The sequence below is a fragment of the Amphiprion ocellaris genome, chromosome 3, assembly GCF_022539595.1.
Source record: "Amphiprion ocellaris isolate individual 3 ecotype Okinawa chromosome 3, ASM2253959v1, whole genome shotgun sequence".
Lineage (NCBI taxonomy): Eukaryota > Metazoa > Chordata > Actinopteri > Pomacentridae > Amphiprion > Amphiprion ocellaris.
In genome coordinates this window covers 30,150,253-30,168,185 of record NC_072768.1, presented here as the reverse complement: position 1 = coordinate 30,168,185, position 17,933 = coordinate 30,150,253, and the positions used below count along the sequence as shown (strand labels likewise).

General features: G+C 37.9%; 1 protein-coding gene across 2 annotated transcripts in view; it reads right to left on the bottom strand.

Moving 5' to 3' along the window:
* LOC111579060 (paired box protein Pax-6-like) overlaps nt 1-17,933 on the bottom strand; it is a 67,341-nt gene that overhangs the window by 13,926 nt on the left and 35,482 nt on the right. The window contains exons 1-3 of one of the 2 annotated variants that reach the window (XM_035955542.2): nt 13,852-13,981; nt 2,325-2,455; nt 1,313-1,528 (exon numbers count right to left, since the gene is read on the bottom strand). In XM_035955542.2, coding sequence (XP_035811435.2) covers nt 1,313-1,528; nt 2,325-2,455; nt 13,852-13,864 — 360 coding nt within the window. In that variant the 5' untranslated portion in view covers nt 13,865-13,981. Of the gene's footprint in view, nt 1-1,312; nt 1,529-2,324; nt 2,456-13,851; nt 13,982-17,933 lie in introns of those variants that run through there. The other variant, XM_055007373.1, reaches the window with a different exon arrangement.

Genomic DNA, 17,933 nt, shown 5'->3' with positions numbered 1-17,933 from the left:
TAATAAGTCTTTCTCTCCACCTCGTCAACTTCTGCCAGTACCCAGTGCCACCCCTGGTGCTACACTTGCCAGTAAACCCCAGCAATGCTCACAGTCCTCTATGCACATTTTCAAATAAAGACACCTTTTGAATTGTTTCCAGCTGTGATTTAAGTCTTGCTTTTGGCTCCTAAAATAACCTCACTCATCACACATGATCACAAAACTTTTTGGATTTAAAGTCATTGGTGAACAAAACTAAAATCAAAAGGAATCAGCCACAATCAAAAATTTAATAAATTACTCACTGTCAGCTATCAGCCAGATTTATTTTGTCCATTAACAGAAAAACTACAAAGATGTAATGAAATGTGTTACTTCCACATTGACAGTTGTTGTAGCTAACATGGCAAGCTAGACTTGCCATGTTAGTGTCTCAGCCTTTTCATTTTTAAGTCACATAAATAATTTTACATCAGTCTATTAATTAGTAGAGTCTTTAACCCACCTATACAATGACTGTCCACAAATGAATCAGGTACAGTACGTGTGTAGTTGGCTTTTCAAACTGGACTTTTATTGGTCTGAAACTATTTTAAGCACCAAACCTGACTATAATTGTAACTTTTTACCTCTGCTAACATTCACCCAGCTAGTCCACATAGGAAAATTTTTACTGCACTTTCCTACTTTAGTCACATTTCTTTTCCGATCCCCGATCAAGTGTCACATTTAATTTGTGAGGTCTTCTCAGAAGCAAATTAAAAACATTGTACTGTGGAATGATTTAATGGTCATTCTTTGCATATCTTTTTATGAGTGTCTCTTGTTGACACGCTACCTTGTTTTGCACATGGAAAGTTTGATGTAATCAGTTTTCTTCCCGGTGAAAGCACCCTAGTGACATGTGAATTACATTTTCTACTTTTTCACAAACCATCAATATTTGAACAGTTTTTAATCATATCCTGCTCGTTTTCACCTTCTTAAGTACATGTTTACTCATAAACAGAGCTCATTTAAATTCTGTTCACTGTTCCACATATACTGTAGAGTTTAAAACATGTGAACAACTATAAAACAGGTACAATGACTCCTTAAAAGCAGAAAATTATAAAATCCCCAAACTCTAAGTTTTCATTTTTTTAAGCTCAACTTTGATGTCCTTAACTTGATTTAGACTTTCATATGCAGTAACAATTTAAATAAAAAGCTAAAGTTTTTAAAAAGCGTATCTGTGTGATCCAGTTGGCTTTTAGATTTTCACTCTACCTTGCCCTGAACAAAGCTTTTAAATGAAACACTAACTGGCTGAAAAACAGAGGGATCTTACACTGGGTATATTGTCATTGGTGCAGACTCCTTCTGCCAGCAGTCGGTCTCTTATCTCCCAGGCAAAAATGGATGGACACTCTCTCTTATACTGAGCGATCTTCCCCACCACCTCTGGAGTGGCCACTCTGGGTTTACTCCCTCCTATGGCCCGAGGACGGATCGAGCCTGTCTCGTAATACCGACCCAAGATCTTACTCACACAGCCGTTAGACACCTGGAGACAGAAACGGCACACATCTTTTTTGGTCAGTCGAAGGAAATGATCATAGCAATGAATGCTGTATGTTTAAAGGTGTTATGTGTATATGTACAAAGAAGATGCACAAAGCTTTATGTGGCTCCAGAAGCAGCTGAACAAAATCTGGTTAACTGGTTCAAGTGAGGTTTATTGATGTTGTGGTGGTTGTGTTGCATTCATAGTTGGATTATCCTTCTGAGGGACTAGGGGAAAACACAACCAACAAATTTAAATTTAATTAGAACTGATTAATATCATGCAGATAAACAAGATATGGATGAAACCTGGGGCCAGGTAGAAGTCTGGGGCCCCAGGGAAGTGTCCCACTCTGCCCAATTGGTGTTCTAGGTTTAGTTGCATTCTGGAATGCAAAATTTAATTGGCGGAGTGCTCTTTTGCATGAACACAGAAATGAGGAAGCAAGCAGCGGTCTCTAGTGCCAAAGAAAGATGTTTTGCCAACCCAATCATCTACTCTGACCTCCTCACTACAAGGCATAGTAGCTCTGTCAGTGTCACACAACTTCCTGCTTTGCCCCAAACAGACAACATCATTCACAGTTGATGCACATTGATGCAAACATCGGTCAATTGCAGTCGTTTGAGCCATCATTTGTCTTGAGAGGACGGTCTTAATGTACTGTGCCATATACAGTGCATATGGATACCAAACATCAAACCTGCAGGACACGGTGCATGGTTACATTCCTACTGTGTGTTTTCCTGCCTGGCCTTTGACCCATATTAATGTGGACCTGTAACCAGTTCCATACCTGTAGTATTCTGGATATGTCACATGGTCGAGCTCCACTGTGTGCCAGCTCCACTATCTTCTGCCTGGTAGAATCAGGTAAAGGTCTCCCATTGACAAACACACCTCCCAGCTGGTTTACTCCACTGTGACCTATACCCACACACACACACACACAGACAGATAGAGAGAAAAAGGCTTTAAGTAACTCATTTGCTGAGTAACTCTGTCTCCCAAAAATTACATTCTTATACATCTAAACTGCATTCTGAATGTAGGTTTTCTAGGTTTTCAAATGAAGAGACATGCTCACATGAGGTAACAGTAAAATGCAACATGAAACATTTACTTTTTCAAAGAGCTACAAAGCCCACATTCGGATGCTATGGGCTGGTGATGGCTTATGTGTGTCACAGCACTTTGACTCAGTGGACTGATGTTTGCGTCACCCAAATTGCTTGGTTATGTTTCAAAAAATATGATGTTTCAGTTAAAATACACCCTTTCACAACACGTTTGAAGCTTCTCCTTCACTTTCTGGATTACCAGGAAAAGATGTCCTAAACATATGATTGGCTAGCTGAAAAGTGGTGACAGTTGGAATGAAATACAATAAATAGCAAAGATATTTAGATTAGAAAATTTGCCATACACATACTCCGTTGCTTAAAAATGAGGCTAGCATGGAAGTGCATATAATTGCTGTTTATTTAGTGGCTATTTGAGGTTGTCTTCAAAAATCAGTCCTGTTAAAATGTTCAATTTTACAGCAGAAATAAACATGTTTACAGCTTGATATTAACAATGGTTTTGGTCTTGGTGGCTGATTTTCCCATGTTCCATGGCACAAAGACATTAGCATGGCCTGCCTTAATTTAACTCATGCTCCACCTCTTTGCTTGCTTTTGGATTAGGTATGAGCTAAGAGAAGTTTGGTATTGTCAAGCTGGTGGTAGAACTATCACACTGAGCTTTAAAACTGCTCTGCAGAAAATCTATTGGAGCCATCACAGAAGATTTGTCCATCTCTTTATACAGTCAATGAAGATACGTCACATATAAAACTTGTGTTTCCTTCAAAGTGTAACTGAGAATGCAGTTCAGTTATATAGGGACATATTTTTGGGGAGATGCAACTCTTACTAAGCAATGTTTTACTCCACAATAACAAAACCAACAAGAGAGGTCTAAATACAGTGAAATACCACAGTGATCAGCGACATGCATGTGGAGGGAATCCAGTAAGAAACAAAGGGGGGATGAAGGGGAAAAAGCACCTCTCTTAAGCCAAAACAATATGATCTCTTTGTGTTTTTATGGAATGGTAAAATGTTCGCACTTATACTACCACTGAAAAGTTTGGGGTCACCACATGTTCAAGTTTTCCATGAAAACTCACACTTTTATCCATGTGCTAACATAATTGCACAAGGGTTTTCTAATCATCAATTAGCCTTTCAACACAATTAGCTAATACAATGTAGTATCAGAACACAGGAGTGATGGTTACTGGAAATGTTCCTCTGCACCTCTATGTAGATATTCCATTAAAGATCAGCCGTTTCCAGCTAGAACAGTCATTTACCACATTAACAATGTCTAGACTAGATTTCTGATTGATTTAATGTTATCTTCATTGAAAAAAAAATGCTTTTCTTTCAAAAATGAGGACATTTCTAAGTGACCCCAAACTTTTGAATGGTAGTGCCTGTAGTGCCTCTTAACCTTAGATTCTACAAAAAATGTAAAAAAAAAAAAAAAAAAAAAAAAAAAAAAAATATATATATATATATATATATATATATATATATATATATATATATAATGAAATGTGTTCATTCACACACACAGTCACACATGAGTGCTGGTAGAGCTGCCATGCACAGAGTTCAAAGTCTTATCCATAGACACTCCAGTGGACAACCTGCTCTACCACCTAAGCCACAGACTCCTAAGTTTTCATTTTGACTGTCAAATTTGCAGATACTACTGATTAATTTGGGGATTTTTATTTGATTTCTATTTTTCTGTCCTTAACAGAGATAAACCAATATGATCTACATTCAGCAGTGTACATTAGAAACAGTACACTCCTGTACAATGTTATTATTGTTAAATTATTCTAAATTGTTTCATCTTCATAGAAATGAATAATGTATAATGAAAACAGACAGGCTACACAAAGTAGTAAAAAAACAGAACAAACAAGAAAAGCACTCAGAGAGCGCAAGTACTCTGCCAAGGCTGCTCAGTCATGATTTCTGACAGATGAAATCTTTAAACAATTTGTGGTCCGCAGTGGTCAATTTGTAGTATGACCGCAACCATGTGATCGTCAGCAGGCAGCTGACGTAGTGTTCACTTGTAGTTGTTGGAGAAGTCTGCAGTGTCGAGAGACGAATGAGGAGGCAGACTCAGAGACACTCTGGAGACTCAGATGGCTTATGTTGAAAATAAGGTTTACTAACATCAGGAGAAGTGATACAACAAAGAAACACATTCATGTGAGCATTGCCCAGCACCAATTCTGAGGATTCTTTTCAACCTTGGGTATATAAGGAGTTGGGAGGAATGCCATATTTAGATTACAGCCCAACAATGACACAACTTGTCTGCTCAAGAACGTCAACCAGACAATGTCTAATCATAACCAACAGCATCTGCTTTTCTCAGGGGCCAAATCAGGGACAGAGAGAACCTCAACATGCTTACAGCCTCAGATTGGGAGAAGCAAATAGGAACAAGGGTCAAAGGTAGGATAATAATTATCCTGTAAGATGATTTGTGGTGACCTATAAGTTCTAGAACTCGATTTAAGGTGACATAGTTGCAGTGACGCCGTGCCAGCTATCTTGCAATGATAGAGAAGTCTTTAACAAATCCGTGGATCCAAACTACAAGTCGCATCACTGCCAAAATCTAATTAGTTGTTTCTGTGTCATTTCTAACCTTCCCTGAAAATTTTATCTAAATCCGTTAGTCCGTTTTTGAGGTTGTTGCTAACAGACAAACAGACAGACAGACAGACAGACAGACAGACAGACAGACAGACAGACAGAGAAAGCAACGGCGATCGTCTCTTAACTCCACCACATTCCTTGGTGGAGCAAAAAAAAAAACCCCTCTCAGCTGGTTTTTAGTGCTCTACTCAAATTAAAATACTCCAAAGATCTATTGGCTTTAAGTCAGGGGACATAGTCATCCGTGGTGATAGGCTTAACTTTAAAAAAACAACAAAAAAACCCCTTGTGTGATATTTGCTGTGTATATGGAATCCTTGCTGTGATGTCTTCTTATCAATCAGTATTTGGGTTAGGGTTAGTAAGCAACAGGTCAGCACTTTCCCACCTCCATGTTTCATGGTTGGCATTATGCAGTCACTGTTGTATTCCTGACCAGTTCCACCTGGTTTCTTCAGGCCAAAGCATGGTTTGACAATATTCAGCAGGTTTCCATTAATGTTCTTTGCAAAAGATTTATCTTGCAGTTTTGTGCCATTTTGTGAATGTAATTTTTTTTTTCTTAAAAACTGTCTGTAGAGGGTAACTCATTCATACTCAGAGCATCACTGACGCAAAAAATCCTTTTGCTAATCAGAAGCACTTACATCTCAGTTTTTTTGTGCAAGGTTATACAAATAAAGAATTGTGCATAGCATCATTTTTAAAGGGTGGTCACCATGCCTTCTTTTACTTCTTTCAACAATATTCCCCTAAAAGAGATCTGTTAGGTATGGAATAATAAAGGAACAGATATTCGAAAAGAAGACAGAAACGCATTTTGAAATCCAGTAGTGAGTTCTGTAAGAAGCAAGTTACAATGTTTTACATTTATTTTTCTGACCTTCTCGCTAACAGAACTGCTTAACCATTGGGTCATGAATCAGTCTGCAATTGTGAAAAGTTTCTCCATGTTTCAGCCAGTTTAAGCCATACGTGCTTGATGCAATTAAGATCATGGATCTGGCAGGAGATTTAGACTGTGATTCTGCTGAGGGATTTTTTGTCTTTCAGCCATTGGTGTGCTTTACATCCTCATCTATATTGTTCTGTTTTGTTTTTTTTTTTTAATTGACAGCATACGTAGTTGTGGACAAAGGAAAGTGACGCGTTTACTGATTCATTTTACTGATGAATGGAGTGCCCCTTCTGTGTGACAATAAATTATGCTTGCCTGTAAAGATCTGTTCCCTTTATAAGTAAGCAATGAAGCTGCCGGACTGACACTTCTATAAGTTTGTGTGAAGCTTAAAATGTGTTGTTTTGCTGAACATGTTGCACGGTCTGACAAGTCTCAGCAGCAGCAGTTCCCTCAGCATGTGCAGGTTTAAGTAGAGATTTACACAAAATCAATTGTCTATTGTCTGTTAATGGCCCTGTGGCAGGAAGCATATTGGTAGGTTTCATAAACCTCTCAACGGGACATAATAAATCTAGTAGCTAACACACACACACACACACACACACACACACACACACACCACACAGTGTAAACCTGAAGTGGGACTGCTGTAAGATTAAAAACAGGTATTCACTATGTTCTACACAGAAATAACCATACCCATCAAAACTATACTAGTATACTTGATGACAAGATACAGACAGCACTTTTATGTACTACTTACAAAATCTGGCCATCTGACAAAAAAATACATGTTACAACTAAAACAGTTTGACAACAGAGAACAGGCTTGAAACACAATATAAATATACTCATGGACACGAAAAGAAATCTCCAAAATACTATCTTTCAAAACAAAATTGAAAATCTGTGAGAAATGTTGTTGATTCACTATCCAGCATCATTATCAAAAAGTAAAAGTCAAAAGTTTGGGTATGTTCATTATGCTTAATGTCCCCCAAACAAGTTCATTGTGTGTAAATTGTAGATTTAACCCATAAGAAACCTCTGTTTCTATGAGACTTCATCATGTGGTTGTTCAAATACAGAAAGATACAGAAACATATTAGGAGAATGGCTGAAACGAATGGACCACAGACCAGACAAATCATCGTGACGGAAACTGTTGCATTCAGATCTGTTGTGAGCACTGAAAGAATGAAGGTAAGTCAGATTAATTACTCCGGCAAGGAATCCCGCAGAGTTATGTGACGATCGGCATACGTGAATCCTTCCTCTGTTAGCAACATTAGGCCTACTCAAAAACGGAGTAACGGATTTGGATGAAATTTTCACGGACGGTCAGAAATGACACAAGGACCAAGTGATTAGATTTTGGCAGTGATGCAGCTTATAGTCCGGATCCACGGATTTCCCATTGAGATAGCGGCACGGTGTCTGATTGCGGCATGGTAACCATGACAACAAGTGAGCACTACCTCATCTGCCTACTGATGATCACATGATTGCAATCCTACTACAGATTTACAACCGTGGACTTATTGGAAATGATACAAGGAACAATTGATTAAACTGTGGGGTGTTTCCGAGTCCCATCAATTCCTGCCGTCCGCTACATATTTAGGTCACACGATCCGTACATAACATACACATGCATAACACGCCTGTACACAGTGCAAGGTCAGGGAATGAACAGTCTTGGCAGAGTGCTGTGCTCTCTGAGTGCTTTTCTTGTTAATTGACGTGACAAGTTGTGAGTGCATGTGTGAACACGTGTGTACCAGGATGTGAAATTAACTTTTTAAGTCACTGACAGATACGTCCAAATGTGATTCATTCAATAGTAAATAAATTATCATTTTGTACCTTAAATGTTAAACCAGCTGGTGCTAATTTTTCACCGTGCTATGCAAGCTTTTGTGTAAATGGGTTGAAGTGTTAAAGAATTAATTTTGGAATAAATATTGTCAATAGAAATGTTGAAATATGTTCTAAAAGCTGAAACAAAAGCAACTTTTTAGCAATTGTCACTGTCTCCCGCAATTTCATCGCAACAAATAGCTTAAAACATCACAACTCACACTGCAATTTTTTAGAAAAGCTGCCGTGAATTCAGGCATAACAGGCTGCAACAATCTCAAAAAACGCCTGTGAAATCCTGGAGGGACTGTGTAAACGTAGCAGCAGTAAAATGAACAGTAAAAGTCAGTCTATTTCCTGCGTGTGCGTAGAATTGCTAATCATGCTAATCATTTCATTAGTTACTAATGAAATATTTAATTGTTCAATAAAAACAATGTTCATTCATCAGTTTAGATACATATGATGGCAGAAGGCAGAAGCAAATGAAGGTCCTCCCCCAGAGTACAACTACTCTAGTGTAAAACTGATGGATAATCTGGATCTAAGACAGTTTACCTTCCAGTACAACTCACATTGCTGTGGCATTGAAACTTGTATTCTGCTTAATTAAATTACATAAAGAAGCACGACCTCTGTGGAAGCTGCCTTTAAATGTTGCAGTGGATTATTTCTAGCTCTTCCTAATGCTGCCGATTATCAGGTTCGCATTTGTGTTTTAGGGTGATCATTTCACTGTAGAAATGTTAATCACAGTGTCACATCCCAGAGGAACACACCCGGGCTTTCTCTCCTGACACACAATTAATAGACAGACATATGGAGTCAATTTAGTTCTCTCCCTCTGTGACACACATCCACACACAGGCTGAGCAGGTGGGCCATTGGGAGCACCTCAGCAGCTTTCACTTTAAATCTGCTCATTTACACTGATCCGCACTTCAGTTTACTTTCGCTTAAACAGCGTACTGCCATTATCAACAAAGTCCTCCACATGAAACAAATATGTACCAAGCTACAGTGCTTAACAAATTTATTAGACCACCACCAAGTGTAAGGTGTTTGCCACCGCTGTCCTGAATTAATGGTATTGCTGATTACCAAAATATGATTTTAAATGTTTCTGTAATGGTTAATCTGCCAGACTGTGCAAGCTCTTTAATAAAAAAATTATATCTTTAATGATAAAATATAATTATTGTTATTATCCATCAATTTTCAAATTCAGCTTTACAGAAAAGCTGAAAAAATTGTAAATCACATCATTATTTTTTGGTTGTGATGCCACATTGTAGTTATTTGCTTGACTCCTGAACAGAAAAAAATGTTTTAGTGGTTGTATGTTATTCTTGATTAATTAGCTATGCTTGCTTTCCTTATCTAACTTTAGCAGTTCTAAAATTTACTGGATTGCAAAAAGGCAAGAAGTGGACATGCGACGTTGCAACAAAATTTAATAACAATTGATAAACATCCACTTAGCCATCTGGCTGTTCCACTAAAAGTAAATGTGAAACAGTGAATCCCAGCACAGGCAAGCGCGCACGTGCATACACACACGCACACACACACACGCACGCTATACAACTATTCTGCAGAGAAGAGTGGGCCAGTATTCCTCCATGGTGATGTAAAAGAGTGATCACAAACTGCAACAAACATTTCAGTGCAGTTGTTGAAGTCAAGGGACCAACCAGTTATTAGGTTCAGGGGGGCAATTAGTTTTTCACAGGAGTGATGCAGATTTTCAATAAATCTTCAATAAATCATAATTTAAAAACTTTTGCGTTTTGTGGGTTATCACTGTCTAATATTCACACACTGTATGCGGAATGTCAGTGCTCATGGAGCACGCTGCAGACTGACTGAATCCACTTTCATTCTAATCACCGACAAATGTAGCATGTGCTTCATTCACTAATGACCTCAGCAAATGAATATTGGTGTTCACCTTCAGTTACTCCTCAACAAACCCCACTTGCTCCATTTTCACTATATGGAATTAAAACTGATTGAAGTGGAGGTGATGATAAAAGCAACCAACATTCAACCCAAAGCTACTGTTCAACAAAAAAGTCGCAAGATATTATGTCAAGCTGTATCATCCAGAAGAGATGCATGGGGTTGAGGCAGTGAAGTGTGGAACGGATATTGGTCAGAAGAGAGATGCAAGACAAAAACAAGCAAAGACATATAGAGAAAGGTAATTCACACACCTTCACTGCAGACAGCATGAACCTCTTGTCCCCGCAGTAAAAAAGAAACATGAAGTGAAGTTCATTGTTGGTCCCATCCAAAAGATTTTATATAGCCCAACATTTGAAATGAAATAGTCATAATTTAAAGTGATACTTAAAGGCTCAGTCTTTAAATATGATTATGGTCTGCATTTGAGAGACATTCACATAAATGGCTGAAGAGTTTGTCTTATAAATATACCTTGGTGGAAAAAAATTTTCAGACACCTCATGCATTTGTGAAATATTGCCTTAAGAATCACTCTTAGGTTTTCAAGTGCAATTTAATTTAGCACAGTCACAGCCAAAATACTAAACAAATCCTTAAAAAGCTGTTAAAAACTTATAATTGATTGAGTCCATCAAAATACATAATTTCAGTATTGAGTCATTTTGGTACCAGTGATCCACTAATGAAGGTCATGCTTTTAATTTAAAGATGCAATTTTTGTTACTGTGCTTCATGTCTACATAAAGCCAGCACATTTGAAAGTTCTCCAGAGACAAAAAATGGCTAAAACTAGGAACCTAACACAGGTAACTCGCCTGAAGATACAGATTCTCAGCCAGGAAGGGTAGAGCTGCCACCAGATAACCAGGAAGTGCAGATGCAGTCATTCAGTAGTTGGATGCACTCTGCAGAAATACAAACGAATCAACAGCTTGGAAGACAAACCAAGATCTGGGCGTTCAAGGGTTTCTTCAGCAAGAAATGGCATGATCCGCATGTGCAGGGAAAACCGCCAAATGACATCACAGGAGCCTGTACGCAGCCAACTTTCAGATCATGGTTTAAGGTCCTACAAGGCTGTCAAGAAGCCCCTGATCAATGAGAGACAGAGGTTAGCCCAGCGTCGATGGGCCCAAGCACACAAGAACTGGACAGCCAGGAACTGGAAGAAGATTCTGTTGTCAGGTGAGTCCAGTTTCCAGCTTTATCATCCTCCTGCTAATGTGAGGGTGTGCAGAAGGCCAGGTGAAGCATTATCTCCAGCATGTACAGTACCTACTGTCAAGCATGGTGGACAGTGAACACTGTCTGTGATGGAACATTGAACTCTGCAAAGTATTGTGCTGTTCTCCCAACCCACATGCTCCCTTCTGCACATGCACTGCTCCATCGAGGTCAAAACTGGATGTTTCAACAAGATCATGCCCCTTGCTACACATCCAGAGCCAGTAGAATCTGGCCACAGGAGCACAGTATCCAGGTCGTAGAGGGGCCAACTCAATCCTCGGACATGAGCCCCATTGAAAATCTGTGATGGATTATCAAAAGGTCTGTTTCAAAGCGTAAACCAAAGAATTTAGAAGAATTCAAAGCAGTAATTCAAGAAGATGGGACAAGAGTAGCCCTCAACAGTGTGAAAGGCTGGTGGGGAACATGCCAGCCAGGATTAGAACTCTACTGCGTTTTAATAGCAGGAACTAAATATTAATTTGATGGTGTGATGGTTTATTTATTTTTTGTTCAGTTTTGAACATGTTCTCTGTTATTTGTTAACTTTTATACCAACAATGTTGAGAACTAGCATATTGAAACTCTCAAGAATTTAGTTTTGCTAGTTTTTCTTGTAAACAATAAACAAAAAAAAATATCATTTGTATTTGTTTGTCTGTCTAATGCAGCCACACCTTTTGAAACACAAAAAAAGATTTTTCCACAAATATTTCATGATAATATTTGAGACTGTGTAAAATTTTAAGGGTGTCCGAAAACTTTTTTCCACGACTGTATATGTGAGATCTCCATTCTATGTCTGTCGACAGTTCAGAATTCATATACAGATCTGTTTTACACTAGTCATTAAAATGCATCATGAAGCGAGGATGTTTGTTAGAGGTGTTTTTGAGACTGTTACTATTGTTGTTTACAAGCACGCAAAATCAGTGTTCTTCAGAAGTGAAAGGAGAATTGTTCTAGTTTCATTTTTATATGGCAACTTTTATTAATACAGTGACCACAGCCATGGCTGATGGCTCCAGTTGTTTACTAAATAACCCCATCAAACTTATCATTACAAATCATCACATGGAAATTTCAGCAGAAACAAAACAGTTCTGACAGCTTGTCCATAGCACAATCTAACATGTTTGGTGTGCATTCACCACCCATATCATAAATTAATTCAGTTATTTGGAGCTGTAAAAATAATAGTCTCTTTTTTCTTTTGGAAGGATATAGCAAAGTAATTGTAAGTACTCCATTTACATATTATTTTTTTTTTTGTAATGTGGCTGGCTTACCAGTCACATACACTACCATTCAAAAGTTTGGGGACATCCAGACAATTTCAAGTTTTCCATGAAAACTCACACTTTTATTCATGTGCTAACATAATTGCACAAGGGTTTTCTAATCATCAATTAGCCTTTCAACACCATTAGCTAACACAATGTAGCATTAGAACACAGGAGTGATGGTTGCTGGAAATGTTCCTCTGTACCCCTATGGAGATATTCCATTAAAAATCAGCTGTTTCCAGCTAGAATAGTCATTTAGCACATTAATAAAGTCTAGACTGTGTTTGTGATTCATTCAATGCTATCTTCATTGAAAAAAATGCTTTTCTTTCAAAATAAAGGACATTTCTATAGTGACCCCAAACTTTTGAGCGGTACTATATTTACAAGGGTACTTCAAAAAGTTCTCTCCCTTCCTCTCCTCCCAGAAACAAGGGGCATAAAGCCTATTTTTGGGCAATAATTTTATACTATGAATCCTCTTATTACTGTCCACAAAAACTCAAATGTTTAAAGCAATCAAAGAGCAAAGGAGCGTCCGTTTACGCAGCAGAGGTGCCAGAATCATCCTAATGTGGCCTCATGCTCCTTGCTCACCCTCTGCCTTCTATCTGTTTCCCAAACTGAAGATGTGATCTTTTTCTGTGAAGGGATAGAGGCTTGAACATTAGTGGGCCTAGTGCATTGAAGTTAAAGGAGGCGATGTTGAAAACTAATGCTAGAACAATCTTTCTCCTGTGATGTTTTCTGGTGAGGCTGAGAACTTTCTGAAATACTCTTGTACATATCCAACAGATATGGTGCAACATTATTATTAATTTGAAAATGATACTGGCCACTTGGTTAGCATAAAAGCTCTGTGTCCATCTGCTGCTTGACGCTGAGCAGGTATTGTACAGTGGGTTTTTAGAGTTGTATTGCTGAAAACAGCTGCCTGCTGCAGCAGAGGAGATAAATAATGAGCTGAAGATCCCTATATGGCTGAATATAGGCACAAGTAACTGTGAAAGCCCCTTTTAGATTGTCACACTGCTTTTACATTGTTATCTGACACACTATTGGCACAAAAATCAAGAGAAGTCAGACCAGGAAAAAAATATCAGAAGAGAGTTGTAAGTTGTATAAATAGGATTTAGGTGTATTAAATGAAGATTTTTTTTCATGTTATTGTGTTGACCTTCATTCCAGTTTTTGTTAGTGGCTGCCCCATTCATTGTTAAAAAAATATGGGATGGGTGTGAATATTTTTTCTGAAAGGGATCATGCCAGAAAAGGCTTGAAAGTCACAGAGCTACACATATAGAAACAATAAAAATGAAAAGCAAATACGTGTGCAGTGTAACTCACTGTTTTGCATCATGGAAGCCACACCAGTCTCCCAGCTTGTTTGACTTCTATAATCTGTACAAACAAAGAAATCAGATCAATTCAGAGAAATAAAATGGAGAAGCAATACACCCCAGGCACTAATTCCTGGACACTGAATGTGAGTAAAAGAAGAGAACATATCTTTCCTGATCTGCACAGGTTAGTTTTTGTCGCTTTCTTTATGAATGAGTCTGTAGGGAGGAAACTGTGACAGTTAAAAGAGCTGAGTTAGAAAAAAAATCCAAGACACGATCTGGACAGTGGACAGAGTGGTTGAATGCCTGGTTCATATGCTAATGTATGTTAATGTACATAAAGTTATGAGAACAAACTTGAAATCCAGCACAAGCACAAATGTTAGCAGAATGCAATTTATACACTGCATTGAATCATGTTTCTCTTTCTCATTTTAATACTGTCTACCATTTATTATACTTTCTCTTGAACACACTTTGGACAGTGAGTGAAAGTCCAGTCAAAACTGACACTGTCAGGTTCTTTAGAAGAAATGCATACATTACCTTTGTATAAAATACAGGAAGTTTCTGTTTTATTCCACGAAATATGTACGGCATTAGGAGTTGTTAGGGTAAAAGTAATGAGTTGGACATAGACTAACAAGCATATATTATCTGCTGTCACATTAAAAATTAAGAACACGGCAAAACTGGACTGACATTGTTAAATCCTTCATATCCAGCTACAGGCCGATTCTATCACAGATATAAATGGAGCCTGGATAAAGATCATGATCGACTGAGCAAATAATTTGTTTTGACAATTATCTTTATTGCTACAAAGAGTAACAAATCTGAGGTAAACCTATAAATTTAAAGAGTCAGAATTATGAAGACCAGAAAGTATTAAAAGTTGAAAAAATGTATACATAAATAGCCTATGGAAAGAAAATAGCAAACATAATAAAAGGTAAATGGTCGATTATTATTAAATTTTGTTTTATCCTACCTCTTTTCACAATAATAGAGTTTATGACGTTATTCTTTGTGACCACAGAACAGAATCACAACTTTCCCTGTTTTTCTTTATTGATAATTCCACATTTTATACAATGATAGGTTAATTAGTGATTCTAAGTTGACCATAGTGTGAGTGTGTGACCTGGCCACAGTGTACCTAGCTTCTCAGTACCGTCAATGGGAAAAGTGAACAATGGACGTATTTAAATGAAATAAAATAAAAATTAAAAAAAAAAAATTCAGGAACCAAGCAAAAATAACCAATAAACTAAAGCAAATGGATAAAGATGAAAGATTAAACTGCTTTATGACAATGAGCAATAATAAATGTTTTTGCATAGTGTTATATGGTAATATTTTGCCAATATTTGTTCACATTATTTATTTACAGTTATTCTCAGTCGCTTTCTCGACATTGGCAAAACAGGAAGTGCATTTCTCAGAACAATTTGTACAAACACCAAAACAACATGGATTACCTGCAAAAGCCAGTCTCTTGCTGAAAATCCTTAGTTCATCTCTCAAAAGTAAATATCTGTGTCAGTGAACATGTCAGTGGCATCAGAATGACAAGTCCTTGTGTCATTGTGTGGATCAGACAGTCAGATTGTTTAGTCATGTTGTCATTATAACAGTGTTCTCTGGACGGATGTTCTGATGTAAACTATGGCTAAAGTTTTGATGATAATTATTGTAAATTGGAAGTTACACCTTAGTGTATGTGGGAGATTGATTGCAAGAGACTGGACAAGATTCACATTTATGCTTTTACTGTTATAATTTGTTGACAGACTACATCATTGTGATACAGAAAGGAAAACAGTGCTGCACAGCACAAAGAAAAAACAAAAGTAGAAATGTGAACATAAGACAATGTCCTTAGGGAAAACTGTACATGCAGTGCTGTAGGAATTACATTGCAGTCTTTCTACACCTGCTGACTTTCCTGTCTGTTGGGCCACAAATTCTCATCCACATCATAAATATCTTCTCTTGTGTCTTTCAGCGATTTCAGAAAACCCTAATCCTTCACACATTTCCCTTCATTAGAGAAAGTCAAGATTCACCTGGAAGCAATTTACCAATTCAGGACAGATTTAGAAAAAAAAGTCTAATGGAAATGTATAGAAACATCCCTGACATATTATGACAACTTGTTCAACCATTTTGCATGAAACAACTTAAGCAATGAACTAATGCCTAAATGTTGTGGGGGGTGAGACTATTCATTAGAGACCCATTATAATACATTTTGATCAATGTGATATAAGCAATTGATAATGCAGGAAACAGCAGAGAATTGTACAGAATCATTTGCATGGATGTACCAAAGCATTTGCAACTTACTCAAAGAAATGAGAAACTGCTTTTTTGATGTGCACAAGTGAAACAATGATGTGAAGATTGAACAAGTATAGTTTTGAGAATTTCAGTTCTGATCTGAGAAATGTACCAAAGCGGCCGAGAAAAACTGTAACATTTTCTCATTATTTATTTATTTATTTAGATAGATAGATAGATAGATAGATAATAGATAGATAGATAGATAGATAGATAGATAGATAGATAGATAGATAGATAGATAGATAGATAGATAGATGATAGATAGATAGATAGATAGATAGATCCTTTATTAATCCTTTGCAGAACATTACAGTGCCATGGCAGTTTCAGGACAGACATAACACCACACATTTCCTCCAATAACTTCCATACATAATAAATTAAAAATAAACAATGAATAAATACTAAAAACCATAAAACCAAATTTTTAAAAAAATGCAAAGTCCTAAATTTAATTTGTGGAGTTTGGTTTCCCATACAAAATTAACTCATTTCAGACAAGGAAGAACGGCCAATAAAGTCATCCATCCATTAACTATACGCCGCTTAATGCTCATAGGTTCGCAGAGGGCTGGAGTTTATCCCAGCTGACTCAGGGTGAAGACAGGAGACACCCTGGACAGGTTACCAGTCTATCACAGGAATACATAAAGACACAAACAATCGCACTCACATCCACACGTACGGACAATTTATAATCACTAATTAACCCGAGTGTGTTTTTGGACTGTGTGAGGAAACCGGAGAAAACATGCAAACTTCATTCAAAAAGATCCCGGGAAGGCGTGGACACGAACCGGGGATCTTCTACCTGCAACGCGACAATGCTTGGCCTAAAAATGTCTGCTTAAAAATAACAAGATTGTTTACAAAATGTAGTTTGTAATATTTGGTTCCAGTGATCTGAACTGCTCTATTTTGTGCACCTTCTTCATAACTTAAACGTCCTCCCAATTACCTGGCTGCTGGTGTCTCAATGAGGAACGTGTTCAGTGCCTCTATCGGCACCACTTTACCAAATAAGTTCACTGTTGTGGAGGAAAATGAGCACTTAAACAATCTGTTGTGATTAATGTGGTGGTTAGAAAGCACATGGCATGCATTCATCCCGTTCCTCAAAACCAAAGCCCTTTTCGGACAACTTAGGAGAAAACTAACCAAGAAAGGCTTCAAAGCAGCTCTTTCTGTGAGGCGCTGCATAAAAAAAAAACATGAAGCAGCTCGACAGACACAGTCCGGCCATGGCACCTTGTTCCCCCCACAGCCCGCCGCTGGTCCCCCAGTGAAAGCAGACAAAGAGCCGGAGGAGCGGAGCCGCGGCTCGGCCTTTGTGTGTCCGCCGATTTTGGTGTCGTCGCCTCGTTAGCTGTGGCTCGTTAAAAAACCCGCGACACAAAACCGCGGCGGGGAGCCCAGTTTGACCAGTACAAGTGACATAAAAGAGTTCTGTTGAACATACTGATGACAATATAAAAGTTTCATTCAGCCGCATTCAGGGCGGTGATATGAGAAAAAAAAAAAAAAAAGAGCCGAGAGAGAGACAGAGCTGCTGGCGAACACACACAACTCTAACCCAGCCTCAACCACCTCACAACAACATTCAGAATAATTATAATAATCAGTACTAATACTTAAGGATGCTGTTGCTGACGGTGATGTGATCAGACTTTATATTTCTTACATTATGTTCATATAGAGGCTATACACTACCGTTCAAAAGTTTGGGGCTCCATGAAAACT